Source organism: Vanacampus margaritifer, chromosome 9, assembly GCF_051991255.1.
Source record: "Vanacampus margaritifer isolate UIUO_Vmar chromosome 9, RoL_Vmar_1.0, whole genome shotgun sequence".
Classification (NCBI taxonomy): domain Eukaryota; kingdom Metazoa; phylum Chordata; class Actinopteri; order Syngnathiformes; family Syngnathidae; genus Vanacampus; species Vanacampus margaritifer.
In genome coordinates this window covers 17,479,380-17,505,726 of record NC_135440.1, presented here as the reverse complement: position 1 = coordinate 17,505,726, position 26,347 = coordinate 17,479,380, and the positions used below count along the sequence as shown (strand labels likewise).

The following is a 26,347-nucleotide window of genomic DNA, read 5'->3' as shown; positions in this document are numbered from 1 at the left end:
TAAAACTTGAGACATATATATTGAATTAAGAGAATAAAAAAGACTGAGAAGAAATGCATGGTGCGTGGAATTTTCTTAGTGTGTAGTTGTATCAAGTGGAGAACGTCTAGTTGATCAAACCTCAAAAATATGCCATGTTTACAAAATGTTGCAAAGCAGTACAGTATCATTAAACTTCACTCACTTGCTTCTGCACATAAAAAAAAAATGGTTGTTCCTTTGCCTTAACAGCTGAATATCGTTTCAACAGCATTTACTCAAACCGGAATTCCTTCAGTGCATGTGCACAGATTAGACCAAAAGTGTTTGGAAATGGGTGTGTCTAAGAAGCGTGAAAATAAATCATGACCTCAGTGTCAATGTGTGCTATTAAAACGGACACACGAGCATTCATGGTAAACGGAGACATCTGTGTGAAAGTCTGTCACACAGCAGTTTTTCCCAGAATCGGCAGAAAGTGGGTAGATTCTACATACAACGGTGGGTTAAAAAGGGGGGATGGGAAAGAGCGAGACTGTCGCTATGGTAACTATGCCATTTTCCTGTCGGCTCCGATCTAAGGAATGAAACAGATGCTGTGAGCAACATGCAGATGCGCTTGAACGCTACACTGTCACAAAGCAGGAAACTGGATGTGACTGGAAAAGGTTACTGGGTGTGACCTTGCGAGGCAGCTGATGTTCGCCTTAGTTCCCACTCTTCAAATGTTCCATGTGCTGCCTGCAGCGTCATGCTCTGTAATGCGTATTCCTCTGTATGAAGTCATAAGGACAAAAAAATAAAAAATTGTCATTCATCTGATGACAACTTGAGCAAAAGCTGCTCACATGAATAGGCCAAAACAGTCAACATTGACCAGGAAGTGACTGCGTAGAAAAAAAACAGTGGTCCAATTTGAGCCATCCACCTGTGCAAGCTGAAGACAGTAGACCCGGGGAGTCCAAAAAGTTTGAGTAGTAGCATCAAGATGCAGAACGCAGCAAACCCTGCAATCAATGGTGGTCTCAGGCTGGGGCCCCCCAACCATTTACCAACCCGTTCCGTGGGAGGACGGCTGGGTTAGACGGGACATCACAGTCTTTGAACTAGGGATGTCCCGATCAGATCACATAATCAGAAATCGGGCCCGAACGTGGTTGCTGATTTGATCGGAATCGAACGTTGCTTCCCGATCAGGACTCGGATAAATATATGAGGTTATTTTTTATTAACTCTAGAGCTGGGCGGTGGCACAGAGTGACCACTTCATTTTTCCACACAGTGCGTGCGGCATGCCGTCACTTTACTACAGTGACACGATTCATGCTATCGAGCGACAGAGCTGAACAAGGAAATGGCGCCGAGGTATTTGGAAGTAGATGATAAGTTATTATCATCTTCAATGTGGAAAGCAGAGACGGTGCGACTGTGTGCAATGTGAGCATTTCATGTGGCAGAAAGAATATACAGTAGATGCGTTGCTTCTCCGCTGCACTTCATTGACGGGCAGCCAAGCAGCCCCGCCGCCATTAGGCACTGGCGACTTGGAAGTGCTTCGTGCCATCCCGGCGGATAAAGTTGCGGGTGCGCTTCCGTTTCCTCCCCGCGAATCCAGCTGCGGTGCCTGCGCCGGCGACTCTGGACGCTGTTGAAGGGAGCCCGGCGCCTAGCCTAGCCTAGCGTGAATCTGGAGGGTTGGACGTCCTAGCGGTGTTGCCAAATCCCGCCTGGGCCGGAAGCCGAGACTGGTGCGAGTCCAAACCCAAAGTCATGATATGGTAAGATGAAATACATTTTGCTTGCTTGCTCTTCAAATGCAGCCTTTTGTTTGATGTGAAGTCGGCTTGTTTCACACACATATATACTGCATTTGTTCTTCCTAAAGTAAAACAACATTAGGTTAGCCCATGAAGTTGTGTTTAGTAGCATGCTTTATAACGGCTACAGTAGGTTCTCAAAAATAAAGCTCTTGTGAAAAATGTATATACTGGTTAATAATAGCCCTTTGAGTAGCTCACAGATGTGCAGAAAAAGGTTTAAATAGAGTGATCATATTACCATTTCCCCAAAAAAGAGGACACTTGCCCCGGCCTTGAAATTGTGATACCAGTCGCAGTTACACAGTGTACTTCACCTCCTATTAGTCACGCAATGCCAACCGGACGTAAGAGGACGTAAGAAAACGGTCTGTCCTCCCAAAAAAGGACGTTTGGTCACCCTAGTTTAAATGGTTTACTTTGTTTAACCACTGTCCACTCACCATATAAAAGGTGTTGGGATAGTTTTGTTTTTTGTTTAAAAAAAAAAATCTCCTTAATAAAATGCTGAGGTATCGGATAGGGACTTGGAATCGAAAGAGACTCGGACTCAAGTCCAAAAAAGTGTGATCAGAATATCCCTACTTTGAACCAGTCCACGGCGCAAAAGAGGTTGTCAACCACTGGTCTATGGCACTCATTCTACTCTTGTATTCCTGTCTACTGATTGCCTTTTCATATTCAGTCACCCCAAGCTTACAAAGTAACATGAAGGCAAGCTAAATGAGACAAAACAAGAGTTGATCAAATGAGGCTGCAACCCAATGAACCAAAAAAATAAAAATAACAGCATGAGCATAATATTTAACAGAAAGCTATTTCCTTATCATTCAGCGAGCCTTGCCTTGCTTGTCAATGGTTTTACAATGTCGCTTCCTGTAGCACCTCCTGTGAGGTTCTTGAAGTACAAGCACATACAGTAACTGAATGAGGGGAAAAAACTAAGAAACTATTCAACACAGCACACGTACAAAGCGGTGAGCAGCCTGTTTACACAAATAGTATCTAGGATGTAAATGTTGACATTGGCCTTTAGTGGGCTCAAGCCAAGGTAGGACTTGGAAATGCTCCCTGGTGGCACTGGCTGACCCACTTCTACGCAACTCTATCCCTGACGTGACTCAGAGAAAAACCAGAGGACACACACACACACAAAAGCAAACAAGCATACTGTACACACACTGCTACAAACTTACACGCGCACGACAACGCACGACAACACACGCTGGCCGAACTGGAGGAGGAAAAAACACTAAATGTTGTTGATAGTTATCTCTCGCCCCTTCTCATCCTTCTGTTTTCATTTCTCTTTATCTAGCGATCAGCCCTTATGGTCCTGCTATCTGATCTAGCTAAATAGCCTGTAACATCCAGTGTCACGACAAGACCACAGACCACTGATGACTTTTTTCCAAACCAAAAGAACATACTTATTGGCACGATAAAGTATATATGTCATGCAACGCTGATACAACACCAATTAATAATCTTAATAAGAGGTTGCTTCTTTATAGTTCACAATTACAAGAGCATCAAATGCAGTTCTCACATTTCATAACAAAACACATGGCAGTTCAATTTTTTTTTTTTGACTGAACCTCCTTACCTCGGTAACCCAAACAATGAACCCTATCCCAGAGTCACTTCAGTTGTACTTTTCCCCTTTGTCATTGTTCCAACATCAGGGACAAGTTTAGATGCTGTGTCGCAATTAATTACTCGCTTTGTTATCCCCAAAAAATAAATGCATGACCATCTTGGTTTTCCTTTTTGGAAAAAAATAATAGGTCACGGTGTAACTTTATTTACATCTTTTCCAAGGTTACCACAACATGAAAATACAAAGAATAATCTGGGGAAGAGGGAAAAAGATGGAAAGCAAAGAGTTGGACAGCTTTGAGAGTGGATTTTTTAATAAGAAACACACCCAACCGGGTAGTAAGAATCTGTAAGTGAAAGCTCTAACCGCACCACAAAGACTAACGATTGGAAATACAAAAATTCTGACTTCGAAACAATACGTCAATATTGAAACCATTCCACAGCAAAAACTTAAAATAAAACAGTGGAGTCTGTCTAATGAAGGGTAAAATATACACTTTATATAATGTGTTTGGTTTTAGGCGACAGATTCATACAGTAAACATCAACTTGCAGGCAGCCTATCATGGATTAGACGTTGGTCTTCCATAACTGCGCTGCTTCAGCTGATTTCCCTCCATGTTTGCCGTACAACTGTTGTGTGGGGACCCTGAAGGCTGAATAAATTACACAAGAGTTTACTGCAGCGCTTTCAATCTTTACACATACAAGTACTTCCATATTTTATAGGAGCGAGTGAGTAATAAACAGCTTGAAGCAAACACACTCAACCATTTTTGGGGAGAAATTTTCCCCATCTGCTGATCTGCACAAAAGTATTGGTAATAAAAATATGTGCTATTCTTTCATTGTTTTTTTATGTCAAGGTATTGCAGCAGTTTCATAGTAGAAGGCATCATGTGCAGCACCCCATTTTGTTCATTTGTCTCACAAAATTCCCATTTTGCTAGAGATTTTTTTTGATAAAAGTTGCAAAGGTCAAACTTCCCCTTTTCGATCACAAAGTGACAAATGGGGAACTCCTGCGCCAACAATTATTACACTGACAATGTAATCACTTCATCTGCTTCAGCTTGCTCTGGGCACACACTTTCCAATCATCTAAACAAACAAATAAAAGTGATTAATGTTTTGCTCGTTAATTGTCAAGCAAGGTTGTGACAAGGTCTCAAACATTTCTCCCTCCTTCTGCACTGTAACATTGTCAACACACTATTATGCAAGTGGAGAAGCATTCTCATGAAAGAGATTCCAATTCCGTCTACCTCACCTCCCCATGACTTGAGTAGTGTCGAGCGACCCCTCCTCCCATGGTGGTGGTATTTGTTTTCTTTGGTCTATGACATTTAATGTTTTTTTTAACCTTATATACACCAGACTAATTGAAAACTGAAAAAAAAATCCATAATCCATTGTCTGCATTTGATTACACTAAAACTTTTAAGAGATACAAGCAAAAAATACCATTATTTTGAAGTTTCTGACACCTTTGCACACAAAATTAACCTATTTTTTTTTTAAGTCAGACTTCAATTGATTATATTTGCACTAGTTCAAACCAAACCTTTTATTTGACAAGCTGAAATGTGATTCACGCACGTCGTAAAATGAAGACTTACCATGTGATATTAACTCAAGAATGGCACCTGAAGTGAGAAAAAAAAAAAGAATGACTAATTACCAATCAATCAATGACACTTAGATTTGATCAGAACAAAGCTGTATGGATTTATAATTGCAGAAGTAGGATTTGCTAGGTGCCAAAGTGCAACGCTAAGACATAGCTGCCAGTGGAGGGCATGACAAGATGAGAAGATAATAATTCCATAATGAATTCATATTTCCTGTATCATCTTAAGCAGTGATCACCAACCGCCTATCTTCATTAGCATCCATGCGAACTTGGATCCTGCGCCATTTCATTGCTGGGTTCAGGATCCAAATATTTTGGAAGGCATTTCCATTTAACATCTCGAAATGCAATGCTTCATTTGCGCATGCTTTTTGGGAGAAGCAGATCCCCCACACACCAGTTAGTGTTGTCTCCCACCTTCATATCCCAGATGCTCGTTCCCAAAGCAGAATCTTGCACAACGTTAGAGGAAAACCTTTCTGTATTTTTGGGACACTATGCTATCTTTTTTCAGAACTCACACTGGTCGGATCTTCAGACAGAGTGAGTTCTGGAGCGGTTGTGTTTGGGTCCAGAATAATTATAATAATAATTCCCACATGGTGAACTTAAAACTTTACAACCTTCATAAAATATTTTCATAACTCTTCTAATGGAAATGAAAAACTAGTTGAATGGTACCTGGCCTGGCACTAAGCAAATTTGAGGAGGATGGTAGGAACACTGCCACACAAAAAAAACTACAAATGTTCTGACTGCTTTAGGGCATACGTCAAAAGCTACCTTGGATGAAAGGACAGTCAAGGATCAACATTGAGCAAAAAAAACAACAACAATGCGCTTGTCCTCATTGGAAATGTGGTCTTCAGACATAATAATACCGCTTTTGTCCATATGGCGTCACCATAATCAATATCTCTTTGACTGCCAAAAACGTTAAATAACGTTTAGTAAAATCCTAGGGAGGAGTGCCAAAGACGTTAAAAGACGTTTGTTTCAAAACAGAGGTGAAACTAACCATTTTCTATTGTTGATTACTGAAAAACGGAATAAGGTAGAAACAAACTTTTTTTTCTGATGAAAGATAAGAGTCCAATCTTTCATTTGGTAGTATGTGTGTTTCCACAGTCCAAACACATAATTTTCTGTGGACCTTGAAAGATCACTCAAAATGCTTAAATCGGCTGGCACCCACGGCATCCCTTTTCTGAAAACGGCTGGCAGTCAAAGAGATATAAACTGAAAGTTCCTTAGTGTTGCTTTAATGTTTGGCTTCATCCAGCAGAGTTCTCCATGGGAGCAGCTTCGTCAAATCGGGTAGCTCTTGGATTCTGGTCATTGCCGTCTGGAAGTTCTTCATGAAGGAAATGTGGTCAAAGGTCAGCTACTCCTCTGTGGTTCCAATCACATCTGAGCGAGCGGCCATGTCTATGCTCAGGGCCTCAATTTTCCCCATCTCACTCTTCTTCCCTCACAGCAGACAGACTGGCTTCATGCTCAACCTGCAGGAAGTACCGAAGCTCTTAAAAATCTTTCTTAATCTTGCTTTCAACCTGGACTCTCTGGACTTTGATGTACACAGACTCGTCATTGCAGTTGTTTCTTATCTCATTATAATCTTTCAATCTTGACAGACTTGACGGATCGAGTGCCTTGTGTGGATTTGTGCATCACTGCAAATATGGGCACACAAGCCACTGACATTCCAAACAGAGAATTTACAGTTTCTCGTTGTGCAACCTACAGATGTCCTCCGACTCTACTGAAGATTCTGAAAAGGCAAGGCCCCGCACATATTCCTCAGTACAAAGTTCAAAGGTACACCAATGGATCTAAACTCTGTCCTACAGACCCGATACGAATCTATAAAATGATTATTGCGATTTTTTTTTTTTACTCAAATTTAGAAAATACTAATCAGTAAACTTGTACATGTACACGGTAAGATTTGTATGAAAATGTATTATTTATCTGAAAATTCAGGCTTATAACTGAGCCACTGCATTTAACAAACAGGTTGCAGTCTGTTTCATGTCTGAAAAGCATTGAAATAAAATATTAAGGCTTAATGTTACATTAATATAACATTCTTCCATGCTTAATGTGCGAATCCTAACCCTAAGTAAGACGTTTTGTTGAATATTCCCATAAAAAATTGATGTTTAAAAATCGATTCGGCCTCATATCGAATCGATTCGAGAATTGCGCGCTATAATATCGCGATATATTGTCAAATCGATTTTTTCAACACCCCTAGCAATTAGCATCGGTTTCTTCTGTTCTCTCTTGCTCTGTGTTGCATGGCTAATAATAATTCCTTGTTTGCCATTATAACATGAAAATGATGCGTAAGTATCTTATTTGTCACCACGGAAGAGAGGATTAGTTACATAGAAGAGAGGATCTACACCGCAGGAGGAACATATTTAGCCACGCCAGCAAGCAAGCGCAGCGAGTAGATTGTGCCCATAAGCATGCCTCAGTGCTGAGCATGTTAGCAGTGCTGAGCATTCCCCACAGTTCGCGAGGAGCAGCTCAAAGCTGATTGGTTTGTGCGACTTGTCGCTTGAGTAGCACGTCGCGTTTGATTTATGAGCTCGGCGGGAGAGAGGGAAGATGTGTTTATGTATGAAATAGGTGACAGTTACACACACAAAAAACAATTGAAAAAAGTATTATAAAAAAAAAAAAAGCAATAACAAAAAAAAAGATAAATCGCTCAGCCCTACTCCCACCTATCAACAGCGACCACACACACAGATTAATGATGTGACAGACAAGGACATAAACACTGCATGTCAGTCAACATGAATTGATTGAAGTGGCCCGCTAAAAAATTGGCAAGAATTATATGTTCATCACTAAATGATCTGCTGGTGCTTTCCAAGACCGATTAATAGGTGGCTTGCTCACCAAAATGTCTACAAATAAGTCCAATTGAAGTCCACTGAGTAGAAGAAAATAACAAATCTGCTTATCTTACTGACAATCTGATGAAATTCCCAAAAGTATTGGACTGTTTTTTACTTTCATTTTGTGATAAATGAAAGGAATCAAATATACTGCATACGATACAGTTTAGTTTGATTTTCAGCCACTTGTTACTTACACTCAAGATTCAAGGCTGAAGCTTACAAACAGTAGCAACAAAGTGTGTGTTCTTGAATATGTGTGTGTGTTTGTGTGCGAACAAGTAGCTCTGATCCTGCTATAGTCCCAAAGTTCGGAACAATGGCATTCCTGTGCTGTTAGCTCCAGGTGGCTGTGGAAACCCAATCCTAAAGCAAGCCTCGCTGGCACACGGTGTGCCGGGAATGCTGCTGCCTCCCTCCGGAGACATGTGCCAGAATGGAGCTATTGTTCCTGACAAGCTTGGAGCAACAATACACTCACCAAAATTGCCATAGATGACAAACAGAAGTTGCCTCAGGTTAACACGTTGCTATTGCTTACTTTTTTGCTCCACCGATTGACAGATTAAGACATTCTTCTCTCTTGATTGTGTTTTTTTGTCATCTTTAAATTGTGTATCGGTCAGGCTAATAACATATTATCCACCATAGGCCACTAACATAAACTGTCATTTCAACATAATACGGGAGCTTTAAAACTTAAATGCCCCATGGAGGGACAATGGAACCATCAACAGTAATAAAAGAAGAGCAGAACATCACCTCAAAAAACACACCAAGTAATCTCCTCCCTGGAGTCAGCAAGTGTTTCCCTGACTCATAAGTTAAATTCATTCCGTGACCAAGCTCATAACTCACTTTACTTGTACCGGTGTATCAAATCGATTCACCTCAGCAAAATTAATCTAAATGCCATTCATCCTTCGTAACTTTGTTTTGCGTGTTTTTAAAGAAGAAAATAATATTAACAAGCGTGATGTAAGAAATCCCAGCATTGACTTACTCTGTTACATGAATGGCAACAGGTGGATAGGTTTATTGTACCTTCTGCCAACTCATGAAAGAAAATGGAATTGTTTTGTCTGTCATTATACATCATCAGCATAAATAATTGAATAAAGATTTGTAATCAGCAAGTTAAGAGACATTGGATAAACCCCCCGGGCACCCCGATGATCTCTCAAGGCACCACGGTTGGAAATGACTGATTTAGGAAACTAAAAAAGTGCATACAGCAAGCAAATGTGCCGAGGCCAGAACACACTGTCGACACGCACACAACACAGGAAACGCATCATCGAGTCCAACGGCCTTGAAATGAGGAACATGAATCATTTCCTCCTTATGCTGTATAGTCATGCCTTCACACAAGTTTCTAGTGTGACAACCATCATATCGAATGAAAAAAAGTTGCGGCATATAGACAAAAGAACAACTTGAGTATTCACTCTTAACCTTAACATGGATGTTTTGGGAATGTGGGTGCAAACAATAGTAGCCAGAGAAAACCCTCACAAGCACAGGGAAAACATCCAAGGCCAGATTTAAATAACCAAATTCAGAACTGTCAAAACATTTAATTGAGGCACCATAGGGCCAATGCTACAGGTCACAAGAAATAGAGATAGACGATATGGGTTTTGTAACGATGCCAATTATTAGTAGGGATGCTCTCATCCACTTTTTTCACAACCAATTCAATACCGATACCTTGGGTTCAGTATCTGTCGATACCGATCCGATCCATACTAAATTGTCTTTGCACTAGCCCCACTAATTATATTCAATATATCCCCCCCCCCAAAAAAAAAAAAAAAACTCAAATGCTTTTAGATGTTCTTTACTATCTTTGAAATATTTTTTGAACATTTATTGGAGTATGATTTCCATTCAATATTTTCAATACAAGTATTGAATGTATATTGAATGAATGTCATCATTACTTAAGTGCCGGTACATTTTTATTTTTTTTACATTCAAGCAGTGTTAATGTTTCAACTGTGCAAAATGTGGCCAAGGCTCGCCTGATTTCAAGCGCTTCTGTTTACAAAATGAGTTTGATGTGGCCAAGGCTCCCGCGTCACTTGCTTCTGTCTACACAGCCTTTCATGTCTGCACGTAAAGAAATATTGATAGGCTACATGCTTTTTTTGCTCTTCAGTTTAAGAAAATAGATGATCACCAAATGCCACCTTTATGTACAAAATGCATAATTAATTACATTGGTCTTTGTCTTGCTTCACACACGGCCGTCCTTCCACGGAGCCTGCAGGCTCGCCACTGGCGGAAGCAGCGAGGCAGGCCCCGATCTGCCGGCGGTGAACCTTCGCGAGAGAAAGAGCGGAGGTCCCCGCTTGGCCAGCAGTGAGACCAACCAGCCCGCGCTCTCTCTCGCGGAGGTCCCCTGACGGCGGCGAGGCAGCGAGCCGGTGGCGAAGGCAGCGAGCCGGTGGCAAGGAGGCGGCTTCTTTCACGAGCTGGCGACGCGGGGCCCGCCTTCCTGCCAAATGGCTTCCGATGTTCCCAATTTTGACAGACATTGGCTGCGCCGACGTAGCAAATGGAAAATATTATTTACTTCACCATTCCCCGTTTCACCTCATCATTGGAGACTCTGTGGATCGGGACCATTTTGACAGATACCAGATCCATTTTTTTCCCCAATATCTGGGCCGATACCCGATCCACGTATCGGATCGGAGCATCCCTAATTATTAGTAGTCAAGGAGGTCAATACCGATATTTTAAGCCATTATTAATTTTCAGTAAAAAGTGGGGGATATTGGCGTCAAAAATTTTTAAAATACAAATGCCAATTTTGGCTTAGTTGTAATGTCTTAAAGCATTAATCCTTATTGAACAAATTTTTCAAAATGTAGAAGTTTTATATATATATATATATATATATATATATATATATATATATATATATATATATATATATATATATATATATATATATATATCTTAGACAATATAACAGTACTTAATTTTAAATTTTAAAAAATGTTCATGGAGCTCCCAAGGTTATCAGTATTCAGTTTGTCTTAAAAAGTTAAATGGAAACTTAAAAAAGTAAATACGATAGCTCTGTTTGTTCCAAAATTAAAAAAAAAAAAAATCCTGAAATCTTTAACTTTCACATTTCTTTGTTTTAAATGTCAAACATAAACAAAAAGTTCAGTAAGTTCCCAGGGTCTGCACCATCTCTTATAAAGTTAACTGAAAATGTAAATAAATTGCTCCCCGAGATTAAAATGGTTTTAGCGGCCGTCAGATTTTGAAAAAAGGCCGATACCGATATTCGTCAAAATGCCCAATATCAGCGCTAATATCTATCCCTAACAAAAAAGATACTTCCCTAGAATGACGCAGCATTTTTTTTAACACTGAAGAAATAACACTTCTACAATGTGAAGTAGTAGTAGTGAGTGTACAGTTTGTATAACTGTGAATTTGCCTTCTCTTCAAAATAACTTAACGCACAGTCACTAATGTCTGAAACAATGGCAACAAAAGTGAGTACACCCCTTCGAGGAAAAAGTGTCACTATTCTTTGTGGTCAAAATGATCTTCCAGTACTGGAAGTATTGGAGGTCACCAGAGTTTCACACTTTTGGAAGTGGATCACTCTTCCACTCCTCCATGACAACATCACGGAGCTGGTGGATGTTAAAGACCTTGCACTCCTCCAGCTTAGTGTGAGAGCGATAACACCAACACATGCTCCTCATTCCCAACTGAGACCTTGCAACGACAATAAGTCACATTACACTGTGGAGAGAAAATGGCCTGTGATTTGCACATTTTCACATAGGGGTGTACTCACTTTTGTTGCCAGCGGATTGCATATTAATTTATGTGTGGAGTTATTTTTAGTTTTTATGATGTATTACGATTACTTAATTTAGCAAAATGTAAATGATTGTCCTCATTTATGTGAGATGCTGTATGTTTCACCTTTAGTGGAAGAGTGTTAACTATAACAGTGGTTGGAAATCATTGTGATTCCCAATGAGTGTGCTGTGAGACCTCTTATGGTGCACCTCAGGAAGCGATCAAATTTCACTTAATTGGTGAGAAAATTATTGATTTCCGACAAATAATCTATATTTGTTCATCTAGCTATGCCAGCATCTTATAGTGACAGACGGAACAAATACATTTTCTTCTATTAGATGGCAGAAAGCACATGCACTTTTTCTTACATTTATGTTTGGTGGTGTAGTGTGAGATAAGGAACAGGACAGGTTGCAATTATTATTTGCAGTGATGAGGAATCCATTTTCCTACCACCAAAGATGACAGCACTGTTAATGAACTCTCTCTTTACAACTCACACTTTATGCAAAGCAGTGTAAAGATCACCAAGTGGCTGTTACATGGAATGTAATTAAGTTGAGTAAGAGGGTAGTAAACTGCGTTGAATCATCCAACCCCAGTACAGACAGTGATACGGACCGATTTATGGCACACAAAATACTGATCAATACGGGCTGTGATGCAATGATAAGACTCTCAAGGTACATTACAAAAGCAGTCTTAGATAGAGCAAAATAAAATGTCCCATGACCAGACTGCATCTGTTTTTGCTATTATCTGCAAGCAATGTTTTGTAGAAAGTACTTCAGAACAGAGCAGGCATCATTTGTTTAAGCAAACGTGACTGGTAGTCTGTCAGGGTAATTGAAGGCTGAGTAACAGCCAGGGAAAGTGACAATTTGCGTTTTAAGGGTGGTCGCATCCTCCCTCCGTTAACTCGGCTGCTTCTGTCAACAAGAAGCCCGCTGCCATAAGCGCCTGTCCTCGGCTACTAACATATCACGTTCGCCGGCGCGTGGTTAATGTGGCAAGAACAGCGCCAAGGTCGTTTATGTAAAAAGAAAACAGCTCGCTTACCTTGATTTCAAAGAGTGACGGAGCAGCCCGAGTCCGCCCCAGGTTAGCTTGTGAACCACAAAACTCCCCCGACTCGGGTACCAAGTGTCGCTGCTAAAGTTAGCTAGCCCTGTTAGCTTCTCCGGCTAACGACGGGGGGCGCGCTCCTCCTCCTCTCCTGCGGTCGAACACCAACCGGTTACCGCATGAAAAAAAAAGGAAAAAAAAAGAAGAAGAAGCTTAACGTAAGGCGTGGGCCGCCACGCACATCTACACGGGCGCCGTCCGTCGTCTAGAGCCGTAATGAGGTGGGACATCCATGAGGGGAGACAGGCGGATACGGAGCGTCGCTCGGTCGCAGAGAGAGGAGTCCGCGGCTGACTTAGCTCCGTCCCTCGCGGCGGCCTGGGGGGCGGACGTGCTGCCTCTGGCTGGCCGGGTCCTTGTGAGGGAGGGAGGGAAGGAAGGAAAAGATTTGGCTGCTGCTGCTGCTGATGTGCGGAACCAACGCAGACACCAGCATCATTGCTCATCCCTCCCTTCGCTGTCTCAACCCGGAAGAAATAACAACATTTTGCTCACAATTGGGTCCATGATTTAACAAAAGAAGACATCCGTACTTCTATCCATCCCTACTAGGGTCGCATTAGAAGAAAATAAATGAAACGATCATAAAGGCACATAAATCAATCTATTTTTAGTTATTTTAAATAAGTGACAGAAACTTTCCCACCATTAGTGCAACCTAAAACCTGTACAAAAATGAAATCTTTCTGAGAGTGGAAGTAAAAATAAACACCTGAAATCAAGTGATTGCACAAGTGTGCAAACCTTTACGGGGATGTGGTTGTGTTCAAATTAACCAATCACAATGAGGCCCATGTTTAATGGGGTCAGTTAGCACACACCTGCCACAATTTAAAGTGCCTCTGATTAACTCCAAATAAAGTTTGTCTATTCTCGAAGGCTTTTCCTGATTACTGTTCACATGCCCCTGAGCAAGGCACTCCCCTCACCCATCCAGCTCAAGTGGAGCAGCACAGTTTGTGTGTCCCTTTCACTCTGACATCACCCCTTGCATCTCTGCATGTGCGCATGTGATGTGGTTCAATGTTGGCTGTGCTACAAAATATACACAGCAGTGCCAGCATGTGGGATTTTGAATATTATAATAACAAAATCTTGTTTACATATTGATGTGTGGCTATTTAAATGTGTGACAGTATAAACGTGATGCATCTTGAATATTTAGATAAAAGATAAAGACAGTATTAATCAAGTTTCTTGCTTGTGATTACAAATGTAAAAAAAAAAAAAAAAAGAGGAAGAAATAAAGCAAGCAAGAAAAAAAGAAAAGAAAAAAACCTGATGTAATTTTTAGAGCCGGACATGAATAGTATTGTCTATTTGCAGAGTATTCCGACTGAACCAAAGTACAAAGTGCAGTATGTGTACAAACTTCTGGGGCACAGAGTAGGAATTTTGTTTGAACATTCCTAAGACAGAGAAACATAGAGAACACACAGCCTTAACATTCTTTAAAGATATGACTTGCAACCGTGAATGGCCTTTACTGATCAGTACAACACCATGTGGCAGAGTGTATACTCATGTTTGAATACATTACTTGGTTGGTTAATGCAACCCCTCCCTTCTCTTTGGAAAAAAACAACAAAAACCTCCCAGGTTAAACAATGTGTGAAACAAAGACACCCACGTGAATGTTGCTCAGCATGTCTTTCCTCCACACTATTTGCGCAATACTGTCTTGCACGCACAAATGAAGAAGTGACACAATCGCTGTATTTGATTTCTTTTCATGATGCCTTCAATTCTCTTTTTAAAATACCTGATGAACCCAAATTGATCTAATGAAATCACATTCCTAAAATGTTGTATCTGGAAGCTCCTGGTGTGATGTCATAAAGGTGAACTAATGACATGGACAGTATATTGCAATTTTTTCCCCCCAAAATCACACCTAAATTGTGGGTTACTAATAATTGTTGTAATGTAACGGCAAATCAAAATCTATCAATTGATCAACAATTAAAAAATAATAATAATTAAAAAACAGAAATACCTGTAAAAATTTAGATTTTAGAACGCAATGAACTGTCTTAGTGCTTTATCATCTGACAGTAACTGCCCTTGCAAACAAACAATTGGGTTTTTTTTTGTGATGTTTTCTGCTCAAAATGGTCTCCACGCCTATCGTAAGAACAGAATCCATTTAAGCATGAAATAAATAAATTGTATTTTTTAAACTGACAGTAGTGCATGAGTAAAAAATAATTTGCCATGCACTTTCAGACACGCTTACTTGGTTGTTACTTGGTCTTTTGTGACTATTTGTCACGACTCTTGAAAACATGCACGAGTTACTATGTTTTAGGCTCATTAAACATTTTGTTTTGTGTGGACACACCTCACCCTTTGAAAACTGCAGCTTTATCAGAAATGAATGAATGACAGTCATAGCTAGAGTCTTAACAAGTTGCTAACCTTACAAAAGCAGCCCGAGCTTGTGCTACCAGGCAGCTATTAGAGCTTACAAAATGGTGTTATCGAGGAGAAAAACATCGTATAAGAGATGTGAGAGGAAAATTGGCTCTCTTTCACCATCACCAAGAAGATGTATTGTTTACGGCGACCAGTTTTTCCGCCTGGGGAGTGTCAAACGTCTTGACTCCAGGCGCAGCCTTTTTGTCACACCACTTTATTACCTGTGCAAGAGCAGCACTTAGATTGTTTCTAATAGATACTTGCCTGCACCAATGGGCTTGTTTTCTTCAGTGGAGACCAAGTTTTCAATCCTATTCAGAGGGATACATTAAATGTGGCAAGAATAATGGAAAAAAAAGAAGAAACTACTGTTCTGTTTATTTTGCGACAAAGACAGGGAGAGAAAGAAAGCTTTCATGATTGATTTGATCCTTCTACGTATACAGACAGTAAGGCCATCACTAGTTATAATGGTTGCAATACTGAACTGTGATGTATCCAATTATCAGTGTAAATTGTAGAATACAATCTGAAAAGAAAAAAAAGACACTTGACAATATTAGAAGACCCAAGTGCTGTATGACTTCCACCTTTACCCAAGTTTCCCAAAATTGTCTCGCTTCAGGACCCAAAATTACTGAAAGTACTAATTTGATGTTTTTCAAATCGAGTATACAGTAGATTTAATGTTTTGTTCCAATTTTGTTTGTATTTGTAAAGTTTGTATTAAAGTTATAAGTAGGGGGATAAATTAAATACATGGAAAAGTTCGAGACCCACTAATATTCAAAGTAATGATAACTCAGACAGTATTTCCAACACCATATTAATACTTGGGTGGGCTACCCCTCCCAAAAAAAAATAAAAATAATGATATATATGTATATATATATATATATATATTAGGGGTGGGAATCTTTGAATGTCTCACAATTCGATTCTGATTTTTGGGTGTGCGATTCGATTCAGAATCGATTTTCGATTGAAAAAGATTTTTGATTGACAATGATTTGATTGACAATGATTTTTGCTTCAATTTATAGATGTTCAAGAAATCGTAATGATCTACTCCAGTCTGACTCGCTAATGCTAATTAGTGCGATACTTGCGGCACTTTTTTCACTCAAAAGAACGGTTCCAAAAAAACAACTTTTATTGGAATAACTTGATTGTGACTTTTTCCTTCTACTCTCTAATGTGGCTACAACTTAACAGTGTATCAGACCGCGTGGAACCACACTGCCCCTAAGTGGCCAAATCGGGTACAACATGAACAGCGCTCCCAATAAAGGCACACATAAACAAAGGGAAGACAGTCTAAAATAATTTAAAGAAAATCGTTTTTGGGACATTTAAAATCGATTCTGAATCGTACTAAAGGAGAATCGCGATTCTTATGAGAATCTATTTTTTGGCACACCCCTAATATATATAAAAGAAACGTGTCACAACCAGATATACCGCATGTAACATTATTTCACTTGTGGATCATGAGGTTAAAAGAGACACAAGCTTTTAGCTATGACTACTTCACAGTACAGTTCATACAAAAGATCGTGGAACATCAATTACATGTTACAACAGGGCCTCCGATATAGTTGTGGGCGGTAGAGATTGCAAACAGTCCCTTGACATTTCATAGAAGGCTATCTGCTTACATGCGCAGACACGCGTGTGAGCTATCCATTCCCATTATAAACATTGACACACATCCAGCACCAGTCAACGCGCAGATCAATAAGTAGCTTTGGGGCCCCAGTGTACATGTTTGCCTGCTGAGTCACTGGAGCATGAAAAAGCTACAAACCTTTTATGTAATATGCTTTTAAATGGCATATGTAACAGCAGGTACAGTGTGCGTGACGAAATCCAGTTAAATGTTGTCACGCTGGTTCTAAGCTTTTTCTTTTGTAGGGACAAGACAATGCTTCAGTGGTCTGACAGGAAAGCCCAGTTTGACATCCAGTGGGTTACGACCGGTATGGTAGAGATGCAGTAAAATGGAAGCTATTGTTTTAACTGATCCTATCCTGATGCTCTTTGCCAACTGGGATTATCTTGGGTAGGTGGTATTTTCATAAGGATGCTCTTACAGTATCATGTCAACGTTAAATAGCATCCATATTACATTAGCATTTGTTTTTCAACTATACCCAACTATATATCATTTATTTTTCAATAGACGGCTGCGGCATGCTAAAAAATGAATAAGACATCTTAGAAAAAGTGCCTTTGAATTGGCATTTTGCATGCAATTTTTTTAAAAGTGGAAGTTGCTCCGGATTGTTCGTCTGTATTCACACGTACACACACGCTAAGTACACTAGTAGCCCTCAGTTAATTAAGGGTCTGTGCAGTTGCTTAAGGGATGCTGTGTTGAATGTGGATGCGGTGCTTCATTGTAGTGCGGAGTCTGAATCCTGACAGGTCCTTTGCCTCGTGCAGACCGAAAGATACGCTAAAGGCGCTTTCCCATCTGAGGTGTTTGTGCGAAACGCTGTCAGATTGACAAGAGAGGGCCCACGTATTGCTCTAAGGCGTAGCATCCTACTCGAACCATTCAGCACATTACTGGAGGCAATCAAATCCTTCAAAGCTTTCCTGACAGGTATGGCTTGTTTAAGTTTATCTTCAAAGTTTGATTTAAGCGAGATTGACTTGTCTTGTTTAATGTTTTACAGGTCATAGAAAGTGTCACCAGCTTGCTGTGCCACACCCGCTTGGTCTGCTTACATGTGCAAATAAGGGTAAATGTGAGATAAATGAGTTGCAAATAACAAAGAGGCCTAATCAAAAAGTTCACCAAAAGACCCCAGTTGTTAACATTATTTAGATATACATAAATTAATAAATGAATGAATGAATAAATAAATAAAAGATTACAAAAGTACCATCAAAAAGCTGCGTGCTGAAAATGTCATTGGGAAATTGGCTGCATCTTTGGTTAAAGCTGTATAGTATTTTAAAATAAAACTTTTTTTTTTAGAACCATCCAAATTGTTTTTAAAACATATGTGAATACTGTTGTACATGTAAAGAAATGTAAACTGTTGGCTGATAACTGCTTACTGTTTGAGGTTCTGCTCTTTGGGGCAATCTTTCCATTTTCAGCATACACACTGGACAGTGGCTTTGATTGAGAGATGGCAGGCCAATAGAAAAGAAACGATTCACGCCTCGGGACACTTATGAGCTGAGATTTGAACCCAGAACCTCTCGACTGTGAGGCAGATGTGCTAAACATACTGTGCTGCCCTCTTTCCTTCTAAAACAGTGAAATAATTAAAATATGGTGTAAATTGTAAAAAGATACACTTTCCGTTCATCAATTTTTGCATATGGACGTTAGTGTACTAAATAAACCTAACATGCATGTTTTTTGGGGGATGTAGGAGGAATCAGGCGCAATATGAGAAAACCAATTCAAGCACAGGGAGAAGATACAAACTGAGCTGATTTCCAAATCCTGAACGGTACCCCAGCACTGTCTGGCAGACATTTTAAACCCTTGCCTTCAGTACCACAGTAAGGAACTTGTCAAATTAGATTTAATAATATTGTGCAAGTTGGTTTACCTGATGTAGATTTTGAGTGTGAGACTATTTCATGTGTCTTCTTCTTAGAAATTATGCTCTTTGTAGTTTTGTTCAGTTTTTACAGGGGATCATTGCTTATGTCAAAATAGTAAATATTTGTTTGTCAGCCTCAGAACTATGTTTAAAAATGACATGGTATTAAAAATATACATTATTTGTTATGATTTAAGTATTACTACTATAAACCTAAATATAATAATACTACATTTCATTAATTAAGAAAAAAACAAAAAAAAACAAAAACGAGTGTCACGTGCGCTTCCCCGGAAGTTAAGTAAATCAACATCCGGGTGACGCCTGCTGTTAAGCCGCTAATGCTAATGCTAATCCTCGGGTTAAAACGCCGCATTTAAATCGACTGTATCGCAACACATGGCATCACAGCTCCCTATTACGATCAAGAACCAGACATTGGCCGTCGGCCCTGCCGCTCTGCGAGGGAAGAAGCGTCCCGGTAGTCCAGCGGTGTCTGCCGCTCAGCCGACCGGCGGGGGCACCAAGAAGAAGAAAGCTCCGCTAATGATGACACAACTCACACAGAACCAGGTTGAAACAAACGAGCTTCCACGTTTAGGGTGCATTCAAACGTTCTGTTCTGTCACAGTATTTGTTTTTTAATTTTCTGAAATAAACAAATGACAGTACAGTCACTGTACTGCTGTCGCCATATTTGTTGATCTCATCTGTACCACTACCAACAGTTATGTAACTTCAGGCTTCAGATATCGCTGCCTGGGTGGTATGTCCATTGGTATTGTAGGTTTCCCTTAGATTATTGTAAATAAATAAATAAAAATAAGCACTTTCGATATTTTTTAAAAGTAAAAACTAACAAACATGCTCTAAAAACTAAGACTGATTGAATTTAAGTCACCAAAATTAAAACTAACTTTATTGAACAACTATTATAACCTTGCACTAGACTGGCCAGAAAATAAAGAGCATAAATAGAGACCAAATCACTAACTTTGCAACGAGTCAACTGGGACACACTTTGAATAGCAAAAGCGGCCAAAAAAATGTTATACTAAAATTGTTCTGACACTTAAATTAGAATGAATTAATGATGATTAAATGCCCAACCCCTAACTTTCCCTTACACTCTCCTTACATCATAGTCGCCATTTTTGTTGACATTCCAAACACTCTGTTCCAATCAGATGTCAGTGGTAGAAGTTGTCCCTGACACGAAGGCGGCTGGATTGGTAGAGAGCACTCCGTTAACAAGCATCAGCACCAGCACAGAATGCACCGCCAAGCCACCGCCGTTCAAAGATGCCTCATTTATGGTGAGCGAGTGCCATTGCGTTGTTGAACACAACACGCGGTATCAGATTTTGTGGCTTCAGTTTAAAATGTTTTCTCTCCATCTTGGCAGCATTCGGGGATCGGCGGAGCAGCAGCAGGCAAAAAGAATCGAACGTGGAAGAATCTCAAACAAATTATGGTTTTGGAACGGACTCTACCCTGGAAGTTTGACGACGCAAACTGTAAATGAATTTCTATCTTATTTGACTGATACACTTGTTGACTCTTGATGTAATTAATTAATTTGACACACAGTGACAGTGGTATTAATAGTAAGCTCACACTGCCTATATTTTCTTACAATAGATTATGTAATTTAGTCATCTAATTCTTGACCTTTTGTATTTACAGACTACAACATTGATGCCCCTCCCTCTCTGAAACCATCCAAAAAATACTCTGACATCTCCGGACTAGCTGTGAGTAAATTTCATGTCGTATTGAAGAACTGTCACCTTCACTGGGGCTAAGCCTTCAAACTATGACTTATTATTTGTACTTTTCCTCAGGCAAATTACACAGACCCGCAGACCAAACTTCGCTTCACATCCACAGAGGAGTTCTCCTACATCCGCCTCCTCCCCACGGATGTCGTCACAGGCTACCTGGCGCTGCGGAAGGCAACCTGCATCGTACCCTGACAGCGACATCATAATGGGATGGTTTTGCAAGCAGTCAAGACGGCTGGGAAACTCCCGACCAGAAAAATGTGAATAGCTCTGAAAAGGACAGAGGAAAGGAAGTTTTTTTATTCATTTTCCTGTGAATATCCTCACTCATCCAGGTCATGTCATTCTCAGTGCATTGACTCAATCACAACTGGACTGTTCTGGTTGTCTTAGAGGACGTTTTGTCTCTTTTTGAGCAGGCTTCCTCAGTTCATGCACCAAGATTAGATGGGACAGCTCTTATAATCGTTGTGGTTAATAGTTACAATACAATGCGCCCCCTAGTGGATCAGTTCAAGAGGCTAAAAATGTTTACTATAAAAATCTAACTCCAAATAAACACCTTCCATCTGTACATGTGTCATGGCTGTTTCTGCTAAATGTAGCTCACATTCATGAATATGTGCAAATGAAGGCCTCTGCTTGCTTATCTCACAGCATTTGAGCCTCCTATTGACCCCGTTGTTAATAAATGTGAAGTATTAGATGTCGTCGTCAGCAGCAGTGGTCACTGTCTCGCTGCTGTGGGCCCGAAGGCGAAGCTGATGGTGGCACTCTAGTACATCTGTTCACGTTAGAGCAGCACTTTCATTCCTGCTGTGGCATCAAAACCTCAACGCGGTGATTAATGAGGGGCAGGACAGGTTGTGCCAACACAGCATGCCACCCAATTGTGCGTCAGTGTGTGCGTGCGTACACAATTTAGGGTTGCTGTGCTAGGGGGTTTGTGAACAACAAATTACAGCAGATGAATTATAATTGTGAAGTTTGTAATGCTGTACAACTGCACTGCGTCATAATTGACTGCTTTGTTTATTAACCTACATGAGAGGGGTTGAAGGTCAAAAGTAGTTGTCAGTGTCACACATCTAAGTTATTATAACACCCCTAAGTAAAGCAAATTCAATAATTTATTTAAGTAGAGTTTCCCGTAGTTTACCTTTTTATTTTCCCTGATGACTTAAAAACGTTTCTCTAATTTCAACTCCTGTGTCAAAAAAGGCGTGTTGCATTTTTTTTTTAACCTCTACAGATGACATGATGTGAATGAGATGTAAAGATCACAGTTGTGGCATTAATTGATCGAATTGCTTACTTATTTTAAAGAACTCAAACCTGAACTTTTTCTTCTCAGTACGAGCACTACAAAAGCTAATAAAAGAGGGAAATTATTGAGCGCAGAGATTTTATTTTATTTTTTAATTTTCTTTTAAGTTATCAAAACCGGTATTATTTGGGTAAAAACAACCAATTTTTGGTCAAAAAGAGACTGACCCACTATTTTGGTCAATTTGACCCAACATTCTGGGTTGTTTTGTAGAAAATGACTCAATGTTTGGGCTTGTTTTGTACGAAACGACCCTTTTTTGGATGTTATGTGCAAAACAACACAGAAAGTTGGGTCTAATTGACCCATGTAGTGGCTCTGTGCCTTTTTTTTTTTACCGAATTATTTCGAGTGCATAATTGACGGTACAAATTTCGCCTTATTTTGAGTGCTTTTTTTTTAAATTAAGGGAGTTGAAACAGTAATTTAGTACACAGCCTGTGTACTTCAGCCACCTTCGTGTAACCACAAAACGTCGTATGTCTAGAAAGATCGTAAAACGAGGACCAATACTGTACTTAGAGCAACATTCAGCCTTGCAATTACACGTGGTCACCACCAGGGTGCAGTAGAGATCCGTTTATTCTACTTGTCCGTAGGCACGGATGCTGGTTTAATCAACTGCTCATAACCATAATGGCTGTATAACTTAGATTTATGGCGTAATATCAATCAGTAGTGACGCCAGCTCATATAACAAAACAAAACAAAACAACAATTGTGACATGACTAAATTGGTCATACAATACAGTATTTTGTAGTATATTGTAGAATGTAGTAAGAGTAGCATCATTAATAAGCTAATAGTGTCTCATCACGCTTTTCTTCAGGACTATATTGTACATAACAGGTGTCTTGGGAGGCACATGATACAAATGAGCGCCATTCCGCTGCTCATTTGGTCTTCGGTCTTCCCTCTTTTCTTGTCACCGTTATGGTGCCTAATGAGGGAGAAGATGCTGTCTGTGCTGTCTAATGCTGACACAGTGGAAGAGGGCTTTTCTCTAGCTTTGTACGGCACGCAGCTGACTACTTTCACGTGTAGCTGGGCATATTATTCCTAATTATAGCTGCAATTCAGGTATCTTCGCTTGGCCTTGCTGAGATTCCGCATGAATGTTTATGGGAAATTGACTTAAAGTGTTTGAATACAGAAATTTGTGAGTCTGTGAGTGCCTGCCCAACCAAATATGATGTTAAACAACAATGGTTGTATTGCTATAGCACCCTCTGGTGGTTATCTTATTAGTGCAGTTTAATTTTAATTAAGAATGTTTTGGCCACCGTGTCGGTGAATAGTGACATGACAATGACATGTAACATGACATGACATGGCCAAGCCTATTTCTGCTGTTACGAACACAAAACATTGTGCTTTTTTTCCACTATCAGATTTTTTTTTTAATGTCATTAACTGCAAAGTGAGTTGTTGCTATTTAGCGCTGGTATTGCACATTTTTCCTTGTGAGTCAAAGCAAAACATTGGCCAAATGATGGCTTGCATCTTGAAACATTCAAAGTCAGGTCACTTGTAACTCAAGGCACATTTCAACAGATGAGTTGATTAAAAAAAGACAAGTGGAAATCCAGACATACTTGACATGATCACTCAGGGATTGGCTAATGAATAGACCTTTCGGTTGCTCGGAGTAATAGCAAATATGTGCTGTTTTTTTGCTACGATTTGTGGTCTTCTCTGTACATCTATTTATGACTTCCACTCAATTTCTAATATTAATATTAATCAATTGATTCATTAATTGATTAAAATCAGAAAATACAAAATATTTCTTTCAAGTCATGAGATAGTCACTCACTTTCCTGAATTCTTGCCACGCCCTTTAGGGAAAGACTGAAAAATGTACAAAGCCACCTGACAGGTAATTAATGGGGAATATGACAGCATTACCATATATATAAGTATATATATATATATATATATATATATATATATATATATATATATATATATATATATACTGTATATATAAAAATTCAAACACTCGTGGTGTTAATCCTTTAGATCAATGGTTCTGAACTGTTGCCACCCTGGGACCTGCATTTTCATTTTGCCGCCAAGTTGCGACCCACTTTTATAGAAATGAGAATAAAGAAAAAGTGGTGTTGAAAAACAGCCTTTGTAAAAATGTGTATTATATTTCAAAAACAGAAGTAGGCCTACACATGATTTTGTGTTAAGTGCCTTTACAGCACCCTTTTAAACTCAGGATGATAAAACAATGATTTAAGTGAAATCAAATATCTAAATTAGGGAAAATAAGCCAAAAATTTCACATAGCAGTAAATCTTACCACTGATCTTTTGGGCCATTACCCAAAGATATAACTAAAGTAACAGTAACAGCTAATTTCTTATGAACACCTGTCAAAAGAAAGTCCGACCTGGAATGAACTTGAATCATTTCCCTGGAGAGGTAGTCTTCAGTTTAAGGTGGAGTTCTGCTCCTATTGCAGCTACAGAACATGTAAATACATTGGAACAATCCGTAGTCTAACATCAAATATTAGGGATGTTCAATACCACTTTTTTTCCAGACCGATATTAGCATAAGTGCTAAACTCTTGAGCTGTCACCGAATGATACTGGTCCTGATCCCGATGCCGGTGAGCGCATCTTCTTTATAAAATGAGTGCCAGGTGACCAGTTGTTATTGTTAGACTTTGGAGGTCAACCAGCAAAGTGTCATCAGATCGCTATAATCAACTCATTCACATATCATTACACTTGAAGGGATAAAACCCTGCTAATCCCATTGAAGATCCAATAAGTGTCCTCTCACACAGGTTGACTGTGTGTGCGTGTGTGTGTGTGTTCACATGTGGGCATACGGACAGGCCAGAAAAGTAATTCTTCATGTTGATGGACAACGATTGTCCTTCAACTGCACGACCACATTTGGTGTCTCCTCTCTCTGTCCTTCTCTTCATTTTCTCTCTCTCTCTCTCTCTCTCTCTCTCTCTTTCTCTCTCTCTTTCTCTCTCTCTCCTGTGAAAGACTTTTCGCCCTTCTGCCTGCCATTGCTGCTGGCTTGGGGATTAACACTCTGCTTCAGGCTTTGATTGATAACACTTCTGTCAGTCTGTCCCTTCCTGTCTGTCCCTCTTGCCCCTACCTTTGTTTTCCTGCATTCATATTAACACTGCTTTGACTACTTTAGTACACTTCTATGACCGTTAAGAAAATGTTACTTAAAACATTGCCTAAAAATATTATGAGGGCGGCAGTTTGATCCTGGACACACCTGGCCTATAGCAAAAAAATAAATAAATAAAAATAAAAAATCTAAGCCTTCTTAATATAATCGCGCCTAAGTTTTTTTCTTCAGATTTTGCCATTTGCAACATGAGGAGAGATGATTTATGACAAAAAATAGCTTTTGCACAAAAAAAGACTTAGGCAGTTATTTTAAGAGGGTGATTAAATGATTAATTTAAATATAGTTAAAAACTAAAAAAACATATGCAATACAGTATTTCAGAATACAATAGATAGTGTGAATTTTATTGACACAGTTGGACGGGTATTCATTTAAGCTATATTATCAAAGTAGACATCATGTAATTGTATTCACAGTTCCCAAGCATCCAAATAAAAGGTCTCAGGCTTTCTTCCGCCAAAAAAGAAAGGAAAAAACAAACATACGGCGTACTAATATCAAACACTTGTCACAATCATTTATGGCTTTTCCAACCCTGTTGAAATCGGGTCACATCCTGTTGAAATCAGGTCACTTCCTGTTGTGATTGAGCAATTTTCAGGTCACTTCCTGTCGAAATCAGGTCACTTCCTGTTGATTTTAGACCACTTCCGGGTCACTTCCTGTTGACATTAGGTCACTACCTGTTCAGGTCTGGGTATTTCCTGACGAGAATCTCGGGCTTACCAAGATGGTCGCGTAGTAAAGCTAAAAAATAAATAAATAAATCACTATTAAATAGCAGTCTATCTATCTATCTATCTATCTATCTATCTATCTATCTATCTATCTATCTATCTATCTATCTATCTATCTATCTATCTATCTATCTATCTATCTATCTATCTATCCATCCATCCATCCATCCATCATCCATCCATCCATCCATCCATCCATCCATCCATCCATCTATCCATCTATCTATCTATCTATCTATCTATCTATCTATCTATCTATCTATCTATCTATCTATCTATCTATCTATCTATCTATCTATCTATCTATCTATCTATCTATCCATCTATCTAACTATCTGCAAGGGATTTGACCCAACAATCTTCTCCACGACAGATGGAACCAATCTCGCCATTCCCAGACACACCATCTATTCATACTTACCTGCT

General features: G+C 39.5%; 2 protein-coding genes across 2 annotated transcripts in view; one reads left to right on the top strand and one right to left on the bottom strand.

The window, feature by feature from the left end:
• The window catches only part of galnt1 (UDP-N-acetyl-alpha-D-galactosamine:polypeptide N-acetylgalactosaminyltransferase 1), a 50,065-nt gene extending 36,693 nt beyond the window's left edge, over window positions 1-13,372 (bottom strand). Inside the window, exon 1 of the mRNA XM_077576859.1 lies at window positions 12,843-13,372. The gene's annotated coding sequence lies outside the window, so the exon portion shown is untranslated. The remainder of the gene's footprint in view (window positions 1-12,842) is intronic.
• Window positions 13,373-19,207: 5,835 nt separating this feature from the next.
• Window positions 19,208-21,253, top strand: ino80c (INO80 complex subunit C). Its single transcript, XM_077575956.1, has 5 exons — window positions 19,208-19,468; window positions 20,083-20,211; window positions 20,301-20,412; window positions 20,582-20,649; window positions 20,740-21,253. Exons 1-5 carry the CDS (start codon window positions 19,295-19,297, stop codon window positions 20,869-20,871), a joined length of 615 nt encoding a protein of 204 aa, XP_077432082.1. The 5' UTR covers window positions 19,208-19,294; the 3' UTR covers window positions 20,872-21,253.
• Window positions 21,254-26,347: the final 5,094 nt, after the last annotated feature.

Coding starts and splice junctions, on each gene's coding strand:
- ino80c (XM_077575956.1), top strand. CDS start 19,295: ATGGCATCACAGCTCCCTATTACGATCAAGAACCAGACATTGGCCGTC. Junction 19,469..20,082: donor CACAACTCACACAGAACCAG/GTTGAAACAAAC, acceptor TGTTCCAATCAG/ATGTCAGTGGTAGAAGTTGT. Junction 20,212..20,300: donor TCAAAGATGCCTCATTTATG/GTGAGCGAGTGC, acceptor CCATCTTGGCAG/CATTCGGGGATCGGCGGAGC.